This window comes from Lagenorhynchus albirostris, chromosome 12, assembly GCF_949774975.1.
Source record: "Lagenorhynchus albirostris chromosome 12, mLagAlb1.1, whole genome shotgun sequence".
Taxonomy (NCBI): domain Eukaryota; kingdom Metazoa; phylum Chordata; class Mammalia; order Artiodactyla; family Delphinidae; genus Lagenorhynchus; species Lagenorhynchus albirostris.
In genome coordinates this window covers 51,666,249-51,685,676 of record NC_083106.1, presented here as the reverse complement: position 1 = coordinate 51,685,676, position 19,428 = coordinate 51,666,249, and the positions used below count along the sequence as shown (strand labels likewise).

General features: G+C 41.9%; 1 protein-coding gene across 4 annotated transcripts in view; it reads right to left on the bottom strand.

Moving 5' to 3' along the window:
- Positions 1-19,428, bottom strand: part of RTN4IP1 (reticulon 4 interacting protein 1) — a 43,340-nt gene that overhangs the window by 11,837 nt on the left and 12,075 nt on the right. For all 4 annotated transcript variants that reach the window (XM_060168276.1, XM_060168278.1, XM_060168277.1 and 1 more), the window contains 3 exons: positions 11,890-11,938; positions 4,529-4,665; positions 883-1,066 (listed from right to left, as the gene is read on the bottom strand). In XM_060168276.1, the coding sequence (XP_060024259.1) occupies positions 883-1,066; positions 4,529-4,665; positions 11,890-11,938 (370 nt within the window). The remainder of the gene's footprint in view (positions 1-882; positions 1,067-4,528; positions 4,666-11,889; positions 11,939-19,428) is intronic.

Sequence of the window (19,428 nt, the reverse complement as noted above, 5' to 3'; positions counted from 1 at the left end):
CATGAAAACAGCCAGCTCTATGCTGTCTTAATGAAGCTTATGCCTTCATATACAAGAGACTGTATTTATTAAGACAGTGAAACAGAGAGCCATCAGGTGCAGACAAGAAGAAAGCGGAAGGTGTATCAGATGGAATCAGGAGCAGTAATAATAGCTAATAATAAAGGTTAACATTTAACGGGACTTCCCTGGTGGCACAGTGGTTAAGAATCCGCCTGCCAATGCAGGGGACATGGGTTCGAGCCCTGGTCCGGGAAGATCCCACATGCCGTGAGCAACTAAGCCCATGTGCCACAACTACTGAGCCTGCGCTCTAGAGCCCACGAGCCACAAGTACTGAGCCCGTGTGCCACAAGTACTGAAGCCTGCGCACCTAGAGCCCGTGCTCCACAACAAGAGAAGCCACCGCAATGAGAAGCCCACACGCCGCAACGAAGAGTAGCCCCCACTCACCGCAACTAGAGAAAGCCCTCACGCAGCAAAGACCCAACGCACCAAAAATAAATAAATAAATTTTAAAAATAAATAAATAAAGGCTAACATTTAATAAGAACGTCTTGGGTACCAGGCATTGTGCGAAGTTCTTCACATGGGTGGATTATCTCATTTAATCCTTACAACATACAGTAAGGGAGATACACCATTAGCCTCATTTCTCAGGTGAAGATGTTGAGGCTTAGTGATGCTAAGTAACTTGCACGGGGCTACACAGCTACCAAGTGGAGGCCAGAATTTGTACCCCGTCAGTACGTGACTCCAGAGCCCTGCTTGCAGCCACTGTGCTGTGCTGGCTCCTTGAGAAAAGAAACTGGCTAGGAGGAAACCAAATTCCAGAAGCCCCAGGCGCCTGCTTGCTCCCACCAACCAAGACTCTCCCCCTACCTTCAATGTCTTAGAGCCCACGGTGACGCCTGTCTGCAACATGCCATCCGCTATGCCCAACCGGTCCATGTTCAGGAGGAAAGGAGTCACCAAAGTCACATACGTGGCTCCTGACCACTTCTTGAGAAAATTTAGAGCCCATGTTTCGGTGGATCCACCAACACTGTCGAGAATAAAATCAAACCTGGAGAGAAAGAATCAAATCAAAACATCCTGGTCAGCCTTTATCCAGGGCTCCAAGCCGCCTTCACTCCCAGCGCCGGTTAGCTACAGGGTTTGTTTCCGTGACGGCTCGCAGACAGCAGGGGGTGGATGCCCGGACAAAGGAGGAAAGGGCACACCCACTTACTGGATCTCTGGGTTTTCTCCACCGTAAGTCAATGTCATTTTTTTAAATCATAAAATCATATTATTTTCAAATACTTTAAGAATGACTTAAACAAGTGGTTTTCAACCGAGGGTGATTTGGGCCCCCAGGAGACATATAAGGCAATGTCTAGAGACATTTTTAGTTGTGACGATTGGGGGAGGCGGTGGGAAGGGAGTACTGGCATCTAGAGGCCAGGGATGATGATAAACATCCTACAACGCGCAGAACAGCCCCTCACAACAAAAAATTATCCACCCAAAATGTCAGTAGTTGAGAAACTAAGGTTGCCAAGGCTGAGAAGCCCTGACTCAAGCTTTATAGAAAACTGCAAAGCTATCCATCCAATGTGAAGTCAAAGTACTCTTTCGTTCACATGAATACTTGAGAGAAAAGTGTATTAGGTTTTGACCCACACAAGTCATTTGCTTGCATTCCCTCCACAATCAGAACTGCTTGTAGAAGCATCCTCTTCACCTTATGGAATTTTCTTCTTTTGGTTTCATGCACATCAACGCAAAGCAAAAGAGAAATCAACAGCCTGCTCTCAGTCTTCAGCTCTGCTCTAACATGCCAAAAAAATGCAGTCATGATGGAATGCACAGGAACTGACAGATATTCAGCTCCTTAAATCTAACCTAAAATTGCTATAATCGCTACATTCTACTTAAAGGGGATAAAACCCAATGAAGCTTTAAAATACTTTAGAAAACAAAGATCTGTTTAGAGAATGCATGCTTACATATTAAGCAAATTAACAGAGGAACTCCTTTTGGTAAGTCCCTTTTCCCTCCTAAAGTCATCTGGATGAACGTCAAAGCTTCTAAAACCAGCTTTGGCCAACTTTGTGGCTCTTGAGTTCTTTCATGGGACTAAGGAAGGGCAAATAAAAATGAAAAGATATGAAGTGCAGGAGAATGACCTTACTAGATGGCTATTCTCATTAGAAAAGAACAGAAAATTTCTTCTTCATGAGTTTACGTTTCTGCTTAAGTTTCTACTTTTAAGTTCCTATTTCATTCCCAAATTTTGGATAAACAAACACGATGGCACTTAATTTAGATAAAACTTAAGGGCAGCCTGGTATTACAGAACTGGCACTGCCTGCAAAAAGAAGTCCAGAGACCAGGCTCTAGACCCAGCTCTCCCACCAATGATTAAGTGGCATGACCCTGAGCATGAAAAAAAAAACTAAATCCTCTGCCCCTTATTTTCTCGACTATAATGCCATAGAGAAGGACTGAAGGATTTCAAAGCCCTTTCCTGCTGTAAAATCCTAGGATTCAAATCCAAGAGGCTGCTGTTTGGAAGGAGGAACACATTTATTCTAGGTGGATTAAGAGGCCAACCTCCAGGCAGAAGTTACAAAGATCAATTTTAACTAAAGCGATCATTAAAAAAACAATAGCCTGCATTTGCGAGCTGGTGAGGTCCCCTGACTGGACAAGAGCAAGCAGAAGGGGCAAGGCCGCTGGGCGGAGACTCGGAGGAAGAGAGTGAGGTGCAGGGTGGGAGGCTAGCCTGGGTGCGCTCTCGCCTTCACCCGTCAGGGTCTCTATTCTCTGGCAAAAGGTTCCAGACATGCAAAAAACTCAAGGTGGATGGGGGGAAAGGGTGGGCCTTGGCCTGTCTCTGCTGCTATTCCTAGAAGCAGCAGACGAGAGGTGACTGACCGAAACTACCACTATCTGGAAGCCTCGGTCCTGCCACACAGGCAGGGATCTCCTCAAGGGACAGCGTCAGTCCTCAAATGTGCCGTAGAGCGTGTTCCTGCCACAGGGGCTTTACATTGGGTGTTATCTCCACCTGGAACAAGTGCTCCTCTCCTAGATTCCCTCGACAAGTCATTAAACAAATATTGACTGTAGGTCACTACACCATCCCGGGGTGGAGGGGGACACAGCAGGGAACAAGACCCCTGGCCCCAACAAAAAGAAGTCCTATCCTCCTGGCTTGCTCCCGAAGCCTCTGCCCAAATGCCTCACTTAGAGGCATTCTTCAACCACACCATCGCAAACAGCCTCCTCCTTCTAAAACAGCCTTTCTTTCCCCCTTTCGCTGCATCAGTGTTCTTGAGAGCACTAACCACTAGAATACAAGCCCACGAAAGGGGGCAATGTGTCTTGTTCTCCACTGCGTCTTAGCCTGTGCTTAGAACACTGCCGAGCAGGAAGGGACATTCCATAAAGAGCTCCAGGACAATGAGTGGCCGGCTGCTCCCGGCTGTACAGCCAAACATCTACTGTTGGGAGTTGGGGTGCTGGCTGAGAGGCTGGGCTGTGTCAGATAGGGGCTCCCTTTGTCTCCTTTTTTTTTTAACGCATGAAAATATACTTCTACTTAAAGTGGGCAAGAATAATTATCTTCTGAAAACTAATTTAAAAAAGGAAAAATCTTTGAAATAGAAGCAGTAAAACAGCTTTCCAAATACTCCTCAGGCACGCTCTCCGCTGCAGCTTTGCCTGGGCTGGGTGAAGACCAGATTCCTAAGCACCTCCGTCCCTGCCCGAGCCACAGTCAGGAGGGACAGGGCCTGAGAGAATTCCTGAATCCGCTCTCACTTGGTACACTCCGTCAGACCACAGCCTGGCATTCAGACGCACCGAGAACATCCACGGAGTCCCATTACTGATATCTATACTGCCTTTGCTTCTCTGAAACCCTCATTATGAAGCCAAAACACTAATCATGTATTTCACGTACTGCTCTATGTTCTTCTTGTGGCGTCAAATGCCCCTGGAGGGAATACACTTCCAATATTGCCTTCGGACCCATTACACACGAGCAATAAAAGGAAGTTAACTTAAAAATTGGCAAAAGGGGGCTTCACTAGTGGCGCAGTGGTTGGGAGTCCGCCTGCCGATGCAGGGGACGCGGGTTCGTGCCCCGGTCCGGGGGGATCTCGCATGCCGCGAAGCGGCTGGGCCAGTGGGCCGTGGCCACTGAGCCTGCGCGTCCAGAGCCTGTGCTCCACGGCAGGGGAGGCCACAGCAGTGGGAGGTCCGCGTGCCGCAAAAAAAAAAAAAAAAAAAAAATTAGCAAAAGGCTAGGTAGGCAAAATGTCTTTCTCGGTACAAATTACATTCCACGATCGTGCTGTATTAACATCTGGAGTTAAAACAGAAACCAACCTAAATAACCTCCGGAGACATGGAGTGTTTTCGTAGATACTTGTCTAAGACTCCAACATGACAGTAAGGCCACCCAACCATCTCAGGCTTGCATTATCAGCTGTCTTTGTTCCCACCTTCCCAATATGAACATTGTTTGAATACATACGGCTTTAAATATTTCAACTGCTCTTCCATATTTCCGGATTTGTAATCAATTACATCATCTGCCCCGAGCTTCCTTACAAGTTCACTGGCATCCTGAGAGCAGACTGCTGTCACATGAGCATCCCACGCTTTCATTACCTGCCCAAAAAAGGGGAAAAAAGGGGGGAGGGAAGTACAAAAACTGAATTAAATAAAAAATAGTTGGCACCATGTATACATATATCAGGTTAATCTCTAGACAATTCTAAGTGCTCTGTCTTAACAAGAGCTACAGGAAGCTATCTGCCAGAGACTAGTAAAATGATTAAACTTTTGTTCACTAAGAAAAATCCAAGAAATAGATCTCATTTTCCGTGGACGAGACAGTTAGTCGCCTTGCTGTCAGGAAGTTATAACCAATCCAATTATAGAAGGGCTCAGTGCCTCACCAGCATCAGAAAAGACAGGAGTTGATGGCCTTAAGCTCAGCATTTTCAATGATGACAAAGGAAAATGGGGGAAAAAATATCATGTCCTCAGAAGATGAATATTTAAAATGCGCCCAAAACATAAAAACACAACATCTCTTCATTTGCATCTCCAGTAAGTGTTAGTATAATCTTGAGTCAGACAACTGGGTAATCAGGTACTGGGTAATAAATGAAAGGTGCTCTTAAAAAGAGGGGAAGAAGGGACTTCCCTGGTGGTCCAGTGGTAAAGAATCCATCTTGCAATGCAGGGGACACGGGGTTGATCCCTGGTCGGAGAACTAGCAATCCATGTGCCGCGGGGCAACTAGGCCCGCGCACAACTGCTGAGTTCGTACACCTCAACAAGAGAGCCCGTGAGCCGCAAACTGCGGAACACACGTGCCACAACTAGAGAGAGAAAACCAACAAGCCACAACTAGAGAGAGGCCCACAAGCCACAACTAGAGAGAGGCCCACACGCCACAACTAGAGAGAAGCCCGCGCTCTGCAAGTAAGACCCACCACAGCCAAAAAAAAAAAAAAAAAAGGGGAAGAAAACATGGCCATTTTACTTTTTTTTTTTTTTTTTTTTTTTTTTTGCGGTACGCGGGCCTCTCACTGTTGTGGCCTCTCCCGTTGTGGAGCACAGGCTCCGGACGTGCAGGTTCAGCGGCCATGGCTCACGGGCCCAGCCGCTCCTCGGCATGTGGGATTCTCCCGGACCGGGGCACGAACCCGTGTCCCCTGCATCAGCAGGCGGACTCTCAACCACTGCGCCACCAGGGAAGCCCCATTTTACTTTTAAAACATGCATCAGGTCCTCTCCTTTGGAGTAAAAAGACCTAAATAAATGGTTTGGAGGATTTAAAATGCAGATACCTTATATTTTAAAAATAATATATTTTAAAATAACTGGACTTAAAAAAAAAGGATTCAGGATTAAGTATCCAGAAAGCATGATGCTCCAAAATTACTACAGTTCCTTTCTATAATGACAATGTGATAGAATTAAAAGGGGGCCAGCAGCAGCAGAATTTGAGAACAGTTGCTTGAAGTTCACTGAGAAATTTTCAAATGGGCAGTTACAGGTCATAACAAATCAGCTGTTTTCTCACTCCTGTCCTCAATACCAATTTCCTGAACTTCCCTAATATAAGTTGCAGAGGTTCACTAGAATATACGAGATCTGTGTTTGTTCTGTTCACTACTGAATCCCCATTCTGTGGTACACACAGATGCTGGAGATCTGTTAAAAACAAAAAACAATAAAGGATTGAAAAACTACTCACAATCTTATCTCTCACTTTTAAAAAGTAATACTGACCAGGGAATATGCCCTGGAAATCTGAGGGGAATTAAAACATTTAGGGACTGACATGATATATGATAGTTTAAGTTTATGGGCCACAAACAGAGACACTTGAGTATAATGACATGTTGCTTTCAACAGCAAGTCCCAAACTAAATTCAAATATGTGAAGAATACAATCCAAGATAACCATCCAGTATCTGTATAAAAAAAGAAACTGTCAAGGAAAAGGGAAATTGTGTTCTAAGCACCTACATTTGTGTTTTCCTTAAACAGTATTAAATCCTCAGGAAGAATCTGTCGTATCTTGAAACAGTTCAATGAATTTTTTTCCAAATTTCTAGATTTTCCTCTCCCACTTAGAACTATCTAATATCTTTGCACACTACTAAAAGGTTGTTTTACTATTTTATGTAAACTAAAACACAAGTATAAGAGACGTCCGTAAGGCAGACACCACTCAGACAGAGACAGCAAGCTGGCTGCCACTCCAAAAGCTCTTCCCTGTGCCTGGTCCCCACACAAGTCACCGTTACCCTGATATTTATAGTAATCACCTCCTTGCATTAAAAAAAAAAGGTTTTATCACCCATATATGCATTCCCTAGATACCATAGTTTAGTCTTACCTACCTACCTATCGATTTATTTGACTGTGCTGGGTCTTAATTGCAGCACTCAGGATCTTCGTTGCAACATGTGGGATCTAGTTCCCTGACCAGGGATCAAACCGGGGCCCCTGCATTGGGAGTGTGGAGTCTTAGCCACTGGACCACCAGGGAAGTCCCTATCCCCTTCACTTTCTTAAAATTTATCTGTGAAAGAATCTAGGCCATGTGACCTGCAGAGTTTTTCCCACTGGAAACTCTGGAATTTCTGATTGCACACCTGGGACAGTTCTACCTGTTACTCTGTCCTCTGTCTCTTCTGTTTCAATCCATTTAGCAAGACTATGAATAGTGTCTGGCAAAATTATAGGATGCATAGCACATCTGGTTGTTGCCCTTTTTATTATCTCAGTGGCTGTCTACTGGTGGTTGCAAAATGGTGATATTCTCTCTCCTTTTTTCATTTAGTAGTTGGAATACTTTTATAAAGAAACACCTCTCCTCATATATTAGTTTACTCAGGTGTACAGTTCATATAGAAAAGGCCAATAATTTTTTCCTTTTTTCAGTTTATAAAATAATAAATTGGTTTCCTATCATCTTCCAAAAGTGACCACTTTTTAAAAAATATCAGCATGAACTCATGGATTTAAACATAGTTGAAGGATTTCAATTCACTGTAATTTATCATTATGATTACTGAATCTCAAATTGTCTTCTTTGACGATCTTTGGGAGTTTCTTCAAGTTGGCTCCCGAGTCTTTTTGACATGGCTCAACTAGTCTTTACTAACTTCCTTGCTATTAATATATTCTAGGCTCATTCTCGTACATTTTGCGCCCTAGATCTGGAATCTGCCGTTTCTCCAAGGCGCTGCATTTTTTCTGTGTGTAAGCAATGATATTTCAAGAGACAGCTTTACATACATACATATACAAAATATCTCTTGAGTTCAGATTGATACTTCCAATTCAAATTCCAGACTGTCAAGCTTTTACTTAACCTCTTTTCTGTTACATCTGTATCTCCTTTCCTCCACTCCTAAAACCCTGGTTGTCAAAGACAAAGGGGATGACAGAATTAAAATATGCGATAAATACCCAACTGTTCCACTGTATATTACAACATAACAGTCTCTGAATAATAGTACTAATACCACTACCAATATGATTAATGAAAGGATTCAAATAATTTTAATATATGCTCTCTGTTCCTCCGCTTTTTAAACACAGCTGTACTGTTTACCTTGTCAGAGCATATGGCTGTTACACACTATACTCTCTTTTTCTAAGCCCTCATTTAGTTTTAGTTCTACAGATAACTTTATATTTAACATTTACCACCAGTCCGTGGTTCTATGTCTCTCTGGCCATTTTAGTTTTCAGAAGCTCATTTTCTAGTAGATTTCTCAGAAAGGGATCAGAACATATTCCCCAAGTTCTTGCATGTTATTAACAGTTCGTTATGCGCCCTTTAGCGTTTGGAGCCCAGTTTTGCTGTATATAAAATTCTTAGCATATTCCTTCTCGAGTGTCTTAAATATGTTACTCCATCCCTGCTGCCTCCACTAGCATTAAAGCACTGCTGTCAAAAAGTCTGCTGATAATTGAATTTTACTTACATGTCCCATGCTCTTTTTTTAAAAAAATAACATTTTTTTCTTAAAAAAAACAACTGGTGTATAAAGCAGAAACTAACACACTATTGTAAAGCAATTATACTATTTTTTTAAAAAAAAAAAAGAATCGGTCCCAAAAGGGAAATGTGAAGGCAGTACTATGGAGAAACTTCCTCTACTTAACCACTTGACTCAATTCTAGATCATAAAGACCAAGTTTGACTTTAATTATCTTTATTTCCAAGTCGCTTTCATTATATCCTCTGTCAGCCTTGGTTTCCTCATTTGTGAAATAAGAATAGTAATGCCCACCTTATAGTTTCGTCAGAGGATTAGACATTAAAATAATTAAATGCAACCAGGATATTGTATCTAGCATCTAGTGTGTACTCAATAAAACTACTTTCCTCCCCTTGTAAAAGAAACAAACAAACAACAAGCAAAAAACCTGGTGGCGCAGCAGTTAAGAATCCGCCTGCCAATGCAGGGGACACGGGTTCGAGCCCTGGTCTGCGAAGATCCCACATGCCGCGGAGCAACTAAGCCCATGAGCCACAACTACTGAGCCCACACACCACAACTACTGAAGCCCACGCACCCTAGAGCCTGTGCTCTGCAACAAGAGAAGCCACCGCAATGAGAAGCCCGTGCAACAAAGAGTAGCCCCAGCTCGCCGAAACTAGAGAGAGCCCGCACGCAGCAATGAAGAACCAACACAGCCAAAAAAAAAAAAGAAAAAAAAAAATGTCCCAAGGTTTTTTTTGTTTGTTTCTGCTTTTTCTTTAAGTGCCAGTAATTTTACTAGAGTTCCCCTGGATATTGCTCATTCTGGGTCCATGTTCTTAGATAAGTGCTTTGGTTATTTAATACGTAGTTTCAAATCATTTAACTTCAGGAAAGCAGGGAAGTTTCTTGAATTACTGATTTTAGTATTTGTTCTATCCCCTTGTTTAGGTTTTCTTCTTCAGAAACTCCTATTATCCATACAGCAATCTTCGTTCCTGTCTTCAATATGTGACACTTTCTCTGAATCTGTTTTTATCTCTTCCCTTCTTTCGTAATTTACAATTTTTCCTGTTTACACGTTCTGTTTCTATCAGGCCAGCATTATGTGTTGTGTTTGTTATTGAGTTCCTTCTAGTTTAGTCCTCATTGCTAAATAATTTTTTTTTTTACTTTTTTTTGAGTTTTCCAATTATGATTTATTTCGTTCTTTCATGCTCTCTATCGTATTTTTTTTAGATATATTAATTTGTTTATTTTTAATTAATTTATTTATTTTTGGCTGCATTGGGTCTTTGTTGCTGTGCAGGCTTTCTCTAGTTGCGACGAGCGGGGGCTACTCTTCATTGCCATGCGCAGGCCACTCATTGCGGTGGCTTCTCTTGTTGTGGAGCACAGGCACTAGGCGCACAGGCTTCAGTAGTTGTGGCGCACAGACTCAGTAGTTGTGGCTCATGGGCTCTAGAGCGCAGGCTCAGTAGTTGTGGCGCACGGATTTAGTTGCTCTGTGGCATATAGGATCTTCCTGGACCAGGGCTCGAACCTTCTTAACCACTGCAGTACCAGGGAAGCCCTCTATCGTATTTTTGTTTTTTTAGCTTGTTTTTGAAATTGCAGGTTTCATTTTGATGTTTTCCAATGTGTTTTGTCTGTAGATATATTATTCTACCTTGATATTTATCTATTACTCAACTGTTTAATCTTATTAAAATATGTTCATTGTGAAACATAACACACAAAGTGCATGGAATATAAATGTACAGCTTAACAAATTATTATAAAGCAAATACTATTTTAAGCATCACTCAAGATTAAGAACTAGATTAATCTAGTTCCATCCCTGCTGCCTCCACTAGCATTAAAGCACTGCTGTCAAAAAGTCTGCTGATAATTGAATTTTACCTACATGTCACATATTTTATGGCTGAATAATATTGCTTTGTGTATACATACATACACACACACACACACACACACATCTCCTTAAGCCAATCATTCAATTGCGGCTTTGATTTGCATTTCCCTAATGACTAATGATGTTGAACATCTTTCCATCAACTTACTATCCATTTTTATATCTTCTTTGAAGAAATGTCTATTCAAGTCCTTTGTTGATTTTTTAACTTGATTGTCTTTTTGTTGTTGAGTTGTGAGAGTTCTCTACATATTCCGGATACCATACCTTTATTAGTTAAGTGATTTGTAAATATCTGCTCCCATTCTGTGTGTTGTCTTTTTACTTTCTTGATAGTATCCTTTGATGCACAAAAGTTTTGAATTTAATCAAGTCCAATTCATCTAATTTTTTCTTCTTTTGCTTGTGCTTTTGCTGTCATCTCTAAGAATCTATTGCCAAATCCAATGTATGAAGATTTACTCCTATGTTTCCTTCTAAGAGTTTTATGGTTTTAGCTCTTACATTTAGGTCTTTAACCCCGTTTGAATTAGTTTTCACATATGACGTGAGGTAGAGGTCCAACTTCATCCTTTTGCATGTGCATCTAGTTGCCCCAGTACCGTTCACTGAAAAGACTATTCTTTCCCCTGTTTAATGGTCTTGCCACCCAGGTAAAAAATCAATTGGCCACTGGGACTTCCCTGGTGGTCCAGTGGTTAAGAATCTGTGCTTCCACTGCAGGGGGGCACGGGTTGGATCCCTGGTTGGGGAACTAAGATCCTACATGCCGCATGGTGTGGCCAAAAATAAAATAAAATAAACCTTTAAAAAGTAAATCAACTGACCATAGGTTTATTTCTGGATGCTCTATTCTGTTCCATTGATCTATATATCTATCTTTATGCCAGTACCACTGTTTTGATTACTGTAGTTTTGTAAGTAAGTTTTAAATTAGAGAAGTGTGAGTCCTCCAATTTTGTTCTTTTTCAAGATGGTTTGGCAGTTTGGGGTCCCTTGCAATTCCATATGCATTTTAGGTTCAGCTTGCTCAGTTATGCAAAAAAAAAGGCAGCTGCCGTTTTGATAAGACTGCACTGAATCTGTAGATCACTTTGGGGGAGTATTGTCATTTTTATACAGCATTTTGGCTATTGCATTTCTATATATATTTTAGATCCAGCTTATCAATTTCTACAGAATTGCAAACTTCCATCCACTTTCACTGCCCATGGTCTTCCTCCTTAAAAGCTTTCCTACATTTGTTATATAGGCCAGCCACAAACTCACTCATATATTAAACCACTGGAAAGGTTAACACTTCCTTCTACATTAGAAAATTTCCTTCTTAGAAGAGCAAGCTGAAATCACAATGAATGTAATTTCTCTCACCTTTCAAGGAAAAATAGTTCACAATATATAAATTTATAAATTCATGAAAATAATAATCTTCCTATTCACAAGATAAAGAAATTGTCTTACCTGTATAGCAAAAGTACCAACTCCGCCTGAAGCACCCAAGATTAAAACACTGCAATGCAAAAATACTATAACTAATGAAAATATTAAGCCAACATAACTGGATAAACAAACATTTTCAACATGTAACTGGCTCAAAGATAATCCCCAAAGCAAACAAAATCATTCAGCTTCCCAAGATTCTACTACACAAGGATTTTTTAGGTTCACCAAGAACCTATAAGTGCTTAAAGTTAGACATACTATGAACTCTTTGCCAAGAATACAATATACCAAAAATACCAATGATTTGTATTTTTTAAAGTAGCTCAGATGCTGCTTGGTAACATCTGTCTTACAATTTTTCTGGGCTTAAATTACCATAGCTTTCTCTATAAGGGGGAGCTTTGGGATCCTTTTTAATGTGTTGCAGTATATTCAGTTGCTCTCTAAGAAAAATCACATTCCTGACCACATTCTTGCCAAAGTGGAATAAACGTCTTTTGTTCAGACATGTCCCATCACACTCACCAGCTTTCATAAATGGAAACCAATCTTATCTTCAATTTGGCTTCTCGTTAAGCAGATGAATCTGTTCTGTCAGCACAAACATGCTTGTGCTCCAGGCTTTTACCATGTTTCCTTACTGTATGTAGTCTTCCTGCCACTCTAGACCAAGGATGTGCAGCCTGGAGTTTGTGGATGAGTGCTGGTGAGAGCTGTGATGGTGTGAACCCTGTGAAATTGTGAACTGACTGAAATAACATGCAAAGTTTGGTGAGATCATGCATATGTGCATCGGGGAGAAGAAGGATCCAGACTTATCATCAATTTCCCAAAGAAGGCATGATTCAAAAGAAAATCACGAGTCAAGAATCACTGCTTTACATATTCTCACATTTTATTCTGAATTAAGCTAGAGCTCCAGTGAACTGCCTTCCCTAGACTGCATAGATTCAGGTCCTCAGAAAATTGTTTGTACTGAACTGCACTTTGGTGTTCTGTTACCAGTCTAGGCTGAGAGACATTATAAAAAGTGTCCATTTGATATTTGACACTACATTAGCTAAGGAGATACTGTTGAGAGAATTCTTCCTGAGAATTCTCTTTATGAGTGCCCACAGGAAAAAAACATTTTTCTGAAGACTAAGTCGGTGGCAGTAGCTATGCTTCTATTTATCTGTCACTGCAAATTGCGTAACTGCAGGCTGTGGGTCCCTCTTTGACTTGGCTGCTGGAAAGCGCAGGGAATTCTGTCACCTATCTCAATCAGGTACACCTGGAACGTACATCCTGTCTACAATCTTAACCCTAGTTTCATTTTATTTTTTTTTTCTCTCTTACCCAAATCACAGAAGGTTGGTTGTCACCCTTTAGATCTTAGAAGTTATTAGTAATATTTGTAAGCCAGCTATTCCCTTTGAAATGACCACCAAATTACCATCAAATGTAATTAAGGCAAGTCTTTTTGAAAATGATGTTCCTTTTAGAAGTTACTTTTCGTTTCATGGAATTATAAATTGTGAAGAATAAAAGAAACTTTAAAGACCAACTCCTCCAAAATCCTTCAATTCACACATTTAATAGCTTTAATGCTTCCTAAATGGGGGCACGGTTGGGGAGGGGAGAAGCACTAAGACTGCTTCACAGATACAGCCCAAAATTAGTTCATCCATTGGATATTATACCCTCTTATTTTGGCACATTCTTATAAAATGTAACTAGTCAAACTCTCAGTTAAGTTCTTCACAATCTAATCTTTTTTGCAACTCCGACTTCCTCTACTTCTGGAACAGAACTCTCCACCTGAGCCTCCCTAGTCCCCTCACTCGGAACCCAAAGTCCCATGCACGCTGGCCCACGCCTCAGGCTCTCAAATGCCTTTCACTGCCTGCTGAGGTCTCCCTTCCCTCAAAGGCTCAAATCCCAGTTTGCCTGCGCAATACCCTAGAGATAGCCCTGAGCCTGATATCCATGTCCGCATTTGGCATTGGACACATTGTTAACTTTCATTCACATGCTTGCTGCCCAGGCCATTCTTCAAGACTCTGAGGACAGAGACCTCATATTACACCCAGCACCAGCCATACTACCCTGGGTGTAGCAGATGCCTGATCAATGTTGCTTGACTTTAAAAATCATCTAGGGACTTCACTGGTGGCGCAGCGGTTGAGAATCCCCCTGCCAATGCAGGGGACATGGGTTCGATCCCTGGTCCGGGAAGATCCCCCATGCCACAGAGCAACTAAGCCCATGCGCCACAACTACTGAGCCTGTGCTCTAGAGCCCACAAGCCACAACTACTGAGCCCGAGTGCTGCAACTACTGAAGCCCATGTGCCTAGAGCCCGTGCTCCACAACAAAGAGAAGCCACCACAACGAGAAGCCTGTGCACCGCAACAAAGAGTAGCCCCCGCTCGTCGCAAGTGGAGAAAGCCCGCACACAGCAACAAAGACCCAACACAGCAAAAAAAAAAAAAAAAAAATTAAATAAATAAAAACAATCGAAATCAGCATTATATCCCACAATTAACAACAACTGCTACTACCCCAAATGAGGGAATCACCTGGCTATTTGAAAGACTGCATTAAAATTTCTTCCAGTAAAGAAAAACTTGAAATGAACTTCTAATTCTCACCCTGAGAATTAAGAGGATACCAAACACAATGGATGCTTAAGGATCCAATGGCCAGACACATCTCCAACTCATTATTGTCAATTCATAGCTTCCCCATAACTCTTGATTCAAAGCAGTCTCACTCCTCCATATGAAAATGCAAAAATGTGTTTCTTAGCATTCTTGGTGGAAGAGGGAGTGGTTCTGCATTAGCAGCTTCAGTTCCTGATGGTGCCACTTGACGGCGCCCGCGAGTGCAAAACAGGCAAGGAACAAGCCCAAAGAAGTACTACAGACAGGTCAGTTTGTGACGCAGCCCTGGGGGCACACCATTCATTCTCTGGTCATGCAAACTCCATGTTTCGTGCAGGTTCAACCAGGGCCTGTACTTTTCTTTAAACAAAGAAAGTCCCCAAAACGGACAGCAGGCAAATATATTTTTCAAGCCAGCAATAAGTCAGGTGGTCCTCCATGGTTTGAAGCCCTATGGCTGAAGGAACTATTCTTGTACTCTTCAAAGCACTTTCAATACAAAGGGAAAATACTGCTGCTGCTTACCCCCTGTGGCCATTCACTTCATAGTGGGAATACTTTCTACCCTGCTTGCTATAATGGTCGTGAAATATATTCAAACTTCACCGAAGTAGTAGCCTATTTGTAGAGTGAAGAAAGGTGTACTGCTGTATCTTCTACGTATTGCTTATCGGTTTATAAAGAGTAAGGGCCCAGGAAATACTCTCTTTACAGAAAGCACTATAATTCAAAATTGCCAAGAATTTTAGTCACATTCTTCTCTTACTTCCTAAGTCCACACGCACAGCTTCTTTGGCAGTCAGTGGGAACTGCACTGTGGCAGATGTAAAAATATGAGAGAGGGCTTTCCTGGTGGTGCAGTGGTTAAGAATCCACCTGCCAATGCAGGGGACGTGGGTTCAAGCCCTGGTCCGGGAAGATCCCACGTGCTGCGGAGCAACTAGTTTCCTTTCCATGACTGAGTCACTTTGTGTTTAGCATCTGGGCACCTAAGTCCTCTACAATCACATTTTTCAGTATCACAATCTTACGAGACAAGGCATCAACACCCTAATTGCCTTACGCATAAAAAATATATGAAACATACTACAAAACAGCAGGCGATCCAGAAGTAGGGAATTGCCTTTCAAATTTCTACATTCTGGCTAAGCCCCAGAAATCTCTGAATGCCAGGGCCAGATATCTAGAGACCTGGGATCTAGTCACAACTCTCTCATTAACTGAACCTCTAGGCCTCAGATTCATCAGCTATGAAATGATAATCACAGAGGTATACTCTAGGTGTTAGTGAATGAGAACTGGCATTTTCAATCTAATTTAAGCTTATATTTAGTTTCTCCACCTTTCTAACGTAGACGTATATGACCTTCACGATTCCCCCCAGACCACATACTTGTAATGGGACAAAAAAAGTCACAAGAGTAGAGTGCCCTTCATTAAGTCCTGACGGCTCTGAAACAAGGCTGATTCAAATATGGCTAAATCTTCCATCAGTAGAAATAAGTGGTCTTTAAAAGATAAGGATGATGCTGAAAATGTATAAACTCATCTTTTAGTTTCACACACTACTTTTATTAAATCTGGAGGAAAAATGGGTGAAAGATAGCAAAGCATATCATAATATGCTAAATTTATTCCCTTAAGTGAGAAACTTAATCTGAATAAGGGGAATAGAATTACAAAATAAATCAACCAAACATGACTAAGACAGCCTGGGTTTGTGTGTCCCCTTCTTCTACTCCTCCGTAATTCATGCAGACATTCCCCAATTTACAGAAGAGTTCATGTGTAAATTAGTTGTTCAGAACTTTAAACACATTTTCCCATGAAAACAAAGCTATTTATACATCTTGGCAAGATGCCCAGGGTAGCCCTTTAAAAGGTTTAGTTAACCCATAATGGACCAAGAACCTTACACACAGTATAACGATGGTTCTGGGGGACACGTACTCAGAATTTCAACCTGGGGTACTGGGAACACATCTCCCCAAATGGGACAGGCAGTGGGAACCATTCCAAGACACTGGTTCCTTCCATCTGGTGGCAACACGAGAATGGATGAGAGAAGTAGCATGGTCAGAGGAGGTTTACCATGGAAGTGACAGGATTCAGGAAGTACCACCTGAACATAAGGCACCTTAGCAGACTGAATATTTTAAGCTGAAGGAATTCGAGAAACAGCATGTGAGGGAAGGACCCTCTGATCTTCTCCCATGAAGCTGGTCATAAGATCCTCGTGTGAGAGATGTACGCCCTATACCTGGAGGAAAAGAGCACCTTATCTCCAAGATGGGACACAGTGAGGACTCGGAACGAACAGGCCTTGCTAAGTTTTCTCAGTGTACTATACTTGGCGCATATGTTTGTCCTATCACGTTTTTTTTCACGACTCTCCACTCTTCATCAAAGCTGGCATAAAAATGTTCAGGTTTAAAAATGGAAACAGGGACTTCCTTGGTGGTCCAGTGGTTAAGACTCTGTGCTTCCCGTGCAGGGGGCACGGGTTCCATCCCTGGTTGGAGAAGTAGGATCCCACATGCGGCGCGGCCAAAAAATTAAAAAAAAAAAAAAAAAGGAAACAGACTTACAGATACAGAGAGCAAATAGGTGGTTGCCAGAAGGGAAGGAGACTTGGGCAAAATAGGTGAAGGGGATTAAGAGATAAAAACTTACAGTGAGGGCTTCCCTGGTGGCGCAGTGGTTGAGAGTCTGCCTGCCGATGCAGAGGACACGGGTTCGTGCCCCGGTTCGGATAGATCCCACATGCCGCGGAGCGGCTGGGCCCGTGAGCCATGGCCGCTGAGCCTGCGCATCCGGAGCCTGTGCTCCGCAACAGGAGAGGCCACAACAGTGAGAGGCCCGCGTACCGCAAAAAAAAAAAAACAAAAAACTTACAGTGATAAAATAAGTCATGGGGATGTAATATACAGCATAAGGAATACAGTCGATAATACTGTAATAAGTTTGTATGGTGAAAGATGGTTACTGGACTTGTGGTGACCGTTTTGTAATACATTTGATTGTCGGATCACGTGTCGTACACTTGAAATTAACATAATACTATATGCCAACTGTACTTCAATTAAAAAAAAAAGCTCAGGTTTAACCACTTCTTTGGGTCTTCATTTCCTTATAAAGGCTCCCATGTTGCATAAAACTTACAAACAAATAAATGTGTATGCTTTTCTCTTGCTGATTTATCTGCCTTTTGTTACTGGGGCCCCAGCCAAGACTTAAAAGAGCAGAGGAAAGATATTTTTCCTCCCCTACAGAGCCAGTGAAGCTTAAGCTTCAGTCCCTCCCACTTACACAAGGCCTGGAGAAGAGCCCCAGCAATGTATCTGAATGGACATGTAAGCAGATAGGGTAGGGGATCCCCAAAGAAAGAACCAGGCCGGGCTTTCTTGACAGAAGAGAAGCCATTTTTTGGCCTAAACCATTTTGTGATATAAGCCTGGCCACAAGGCTTGCCCTTGAACAGGTCTCAGTAATTAACGATCTTAAGGGAACAAAAGAATGCAGAAATAACTCTTATCAGGCAAGAAAGTAACAATAGCAAAGATAGTATGTCAGTTGTAATGACTCCTAGTTCTGTCAATGATAAAGATTAGCCTGAAGCGCTCAACCACCAGACGAACTGGAACCTAAGGGATGATGATGTTGCCCTTTTCTGACCCTTGTGACTTCAATCAACTAAAGGCCAAGCCCCTTCATGAATATTCATGTTCTCTTAGCTTAAAACTTACCCAATTTTGCTGTTTGGAGAGAGACTGCTTTGGGAAAGAGCCCCACCGTTCTCCTTACTTGCTGCAAGTGATAATATTACAAGTCCTTCCTTCTCCTTATCTTTGGCGTGGTTGTGTCTTTTGGCTTGACACCCACCAAGAGGCGAACCGAGTTTTAGGGTAACAGACGTATGCTTTTGTAAAACTTGCAAAAGTAAGATATGCTAATGAAGGCTAGAAGAATATGGCACGCCAAAATATGCCACTTACGCATAAGAATTATTCAGAGCTGAAGGCAACTGAGAAGAAGTAGGCGTAAGAAATCTCTGTACTCCCCCTATTTGCCTAAAAGCAGGACAGAAGTTTACAAAGGTGCTTGCTTTACTCTTTACCAAGGACAAAGGTTAATCCCTGGAGATAACTGTAGACCCTTATCAATGCAGGAGGTAGCAATTTAAATCTGCATGACTAACTTTATTCTTGCTTTTCCTGGTAAACTTTCCACAACTGGCCTTCCCTACACTCCTCTATCTTTTGTCTTGAACTAAAAGATGGCATTTTGGCCTGAATTCTAAGCTAACTCTTTGAGTTACTCATTTTTCCTGGGTATCTCGTGTATACGTGAGGTGCACATGTTAAGAAACTTCTGTTTGTTTTTCTCGTTTCCCTGTCTTCTGTTACAGAGGTCTCGGCAGAGAACTCAGAAGGGTAGACGGAAAATTATCTTTCCTCCCTACTGACCACAATCAGTAAAACTGCTGCCTCTTTCCACTCCTACTTTCCTCTCCACTATACTTCCTCTCTTGTCACGTGACACTAGATTTGATTTGGAAATACAGCTGCTTTGGGCTTAGTGGGAAATACTGATGTGGTTCATAGTAATTTCTGAGTACAGTTAAGTTATTACAGGCTGTCCTGGTTTAAGAATGCCTTCCAGGAATATTCCTATTTCCCACTAAGTCAACACAACAAGGTATCATAACATTTTATTACGATAAGACTGAATATCATGGTACCTAGCACTGGATTATATGAGCAGTGAAAGAGAAGTGAAGCCTGAAATGTACAGAACCAGAAGCTGGTCTGTAGAAAATTCTTCCAATTAAAAGACATGTAAAAACGTACAACACATCACTGATAAAGGTAATTTGTGATTCAGGACCCACAAAATGGAGGCCGCCCCAGTG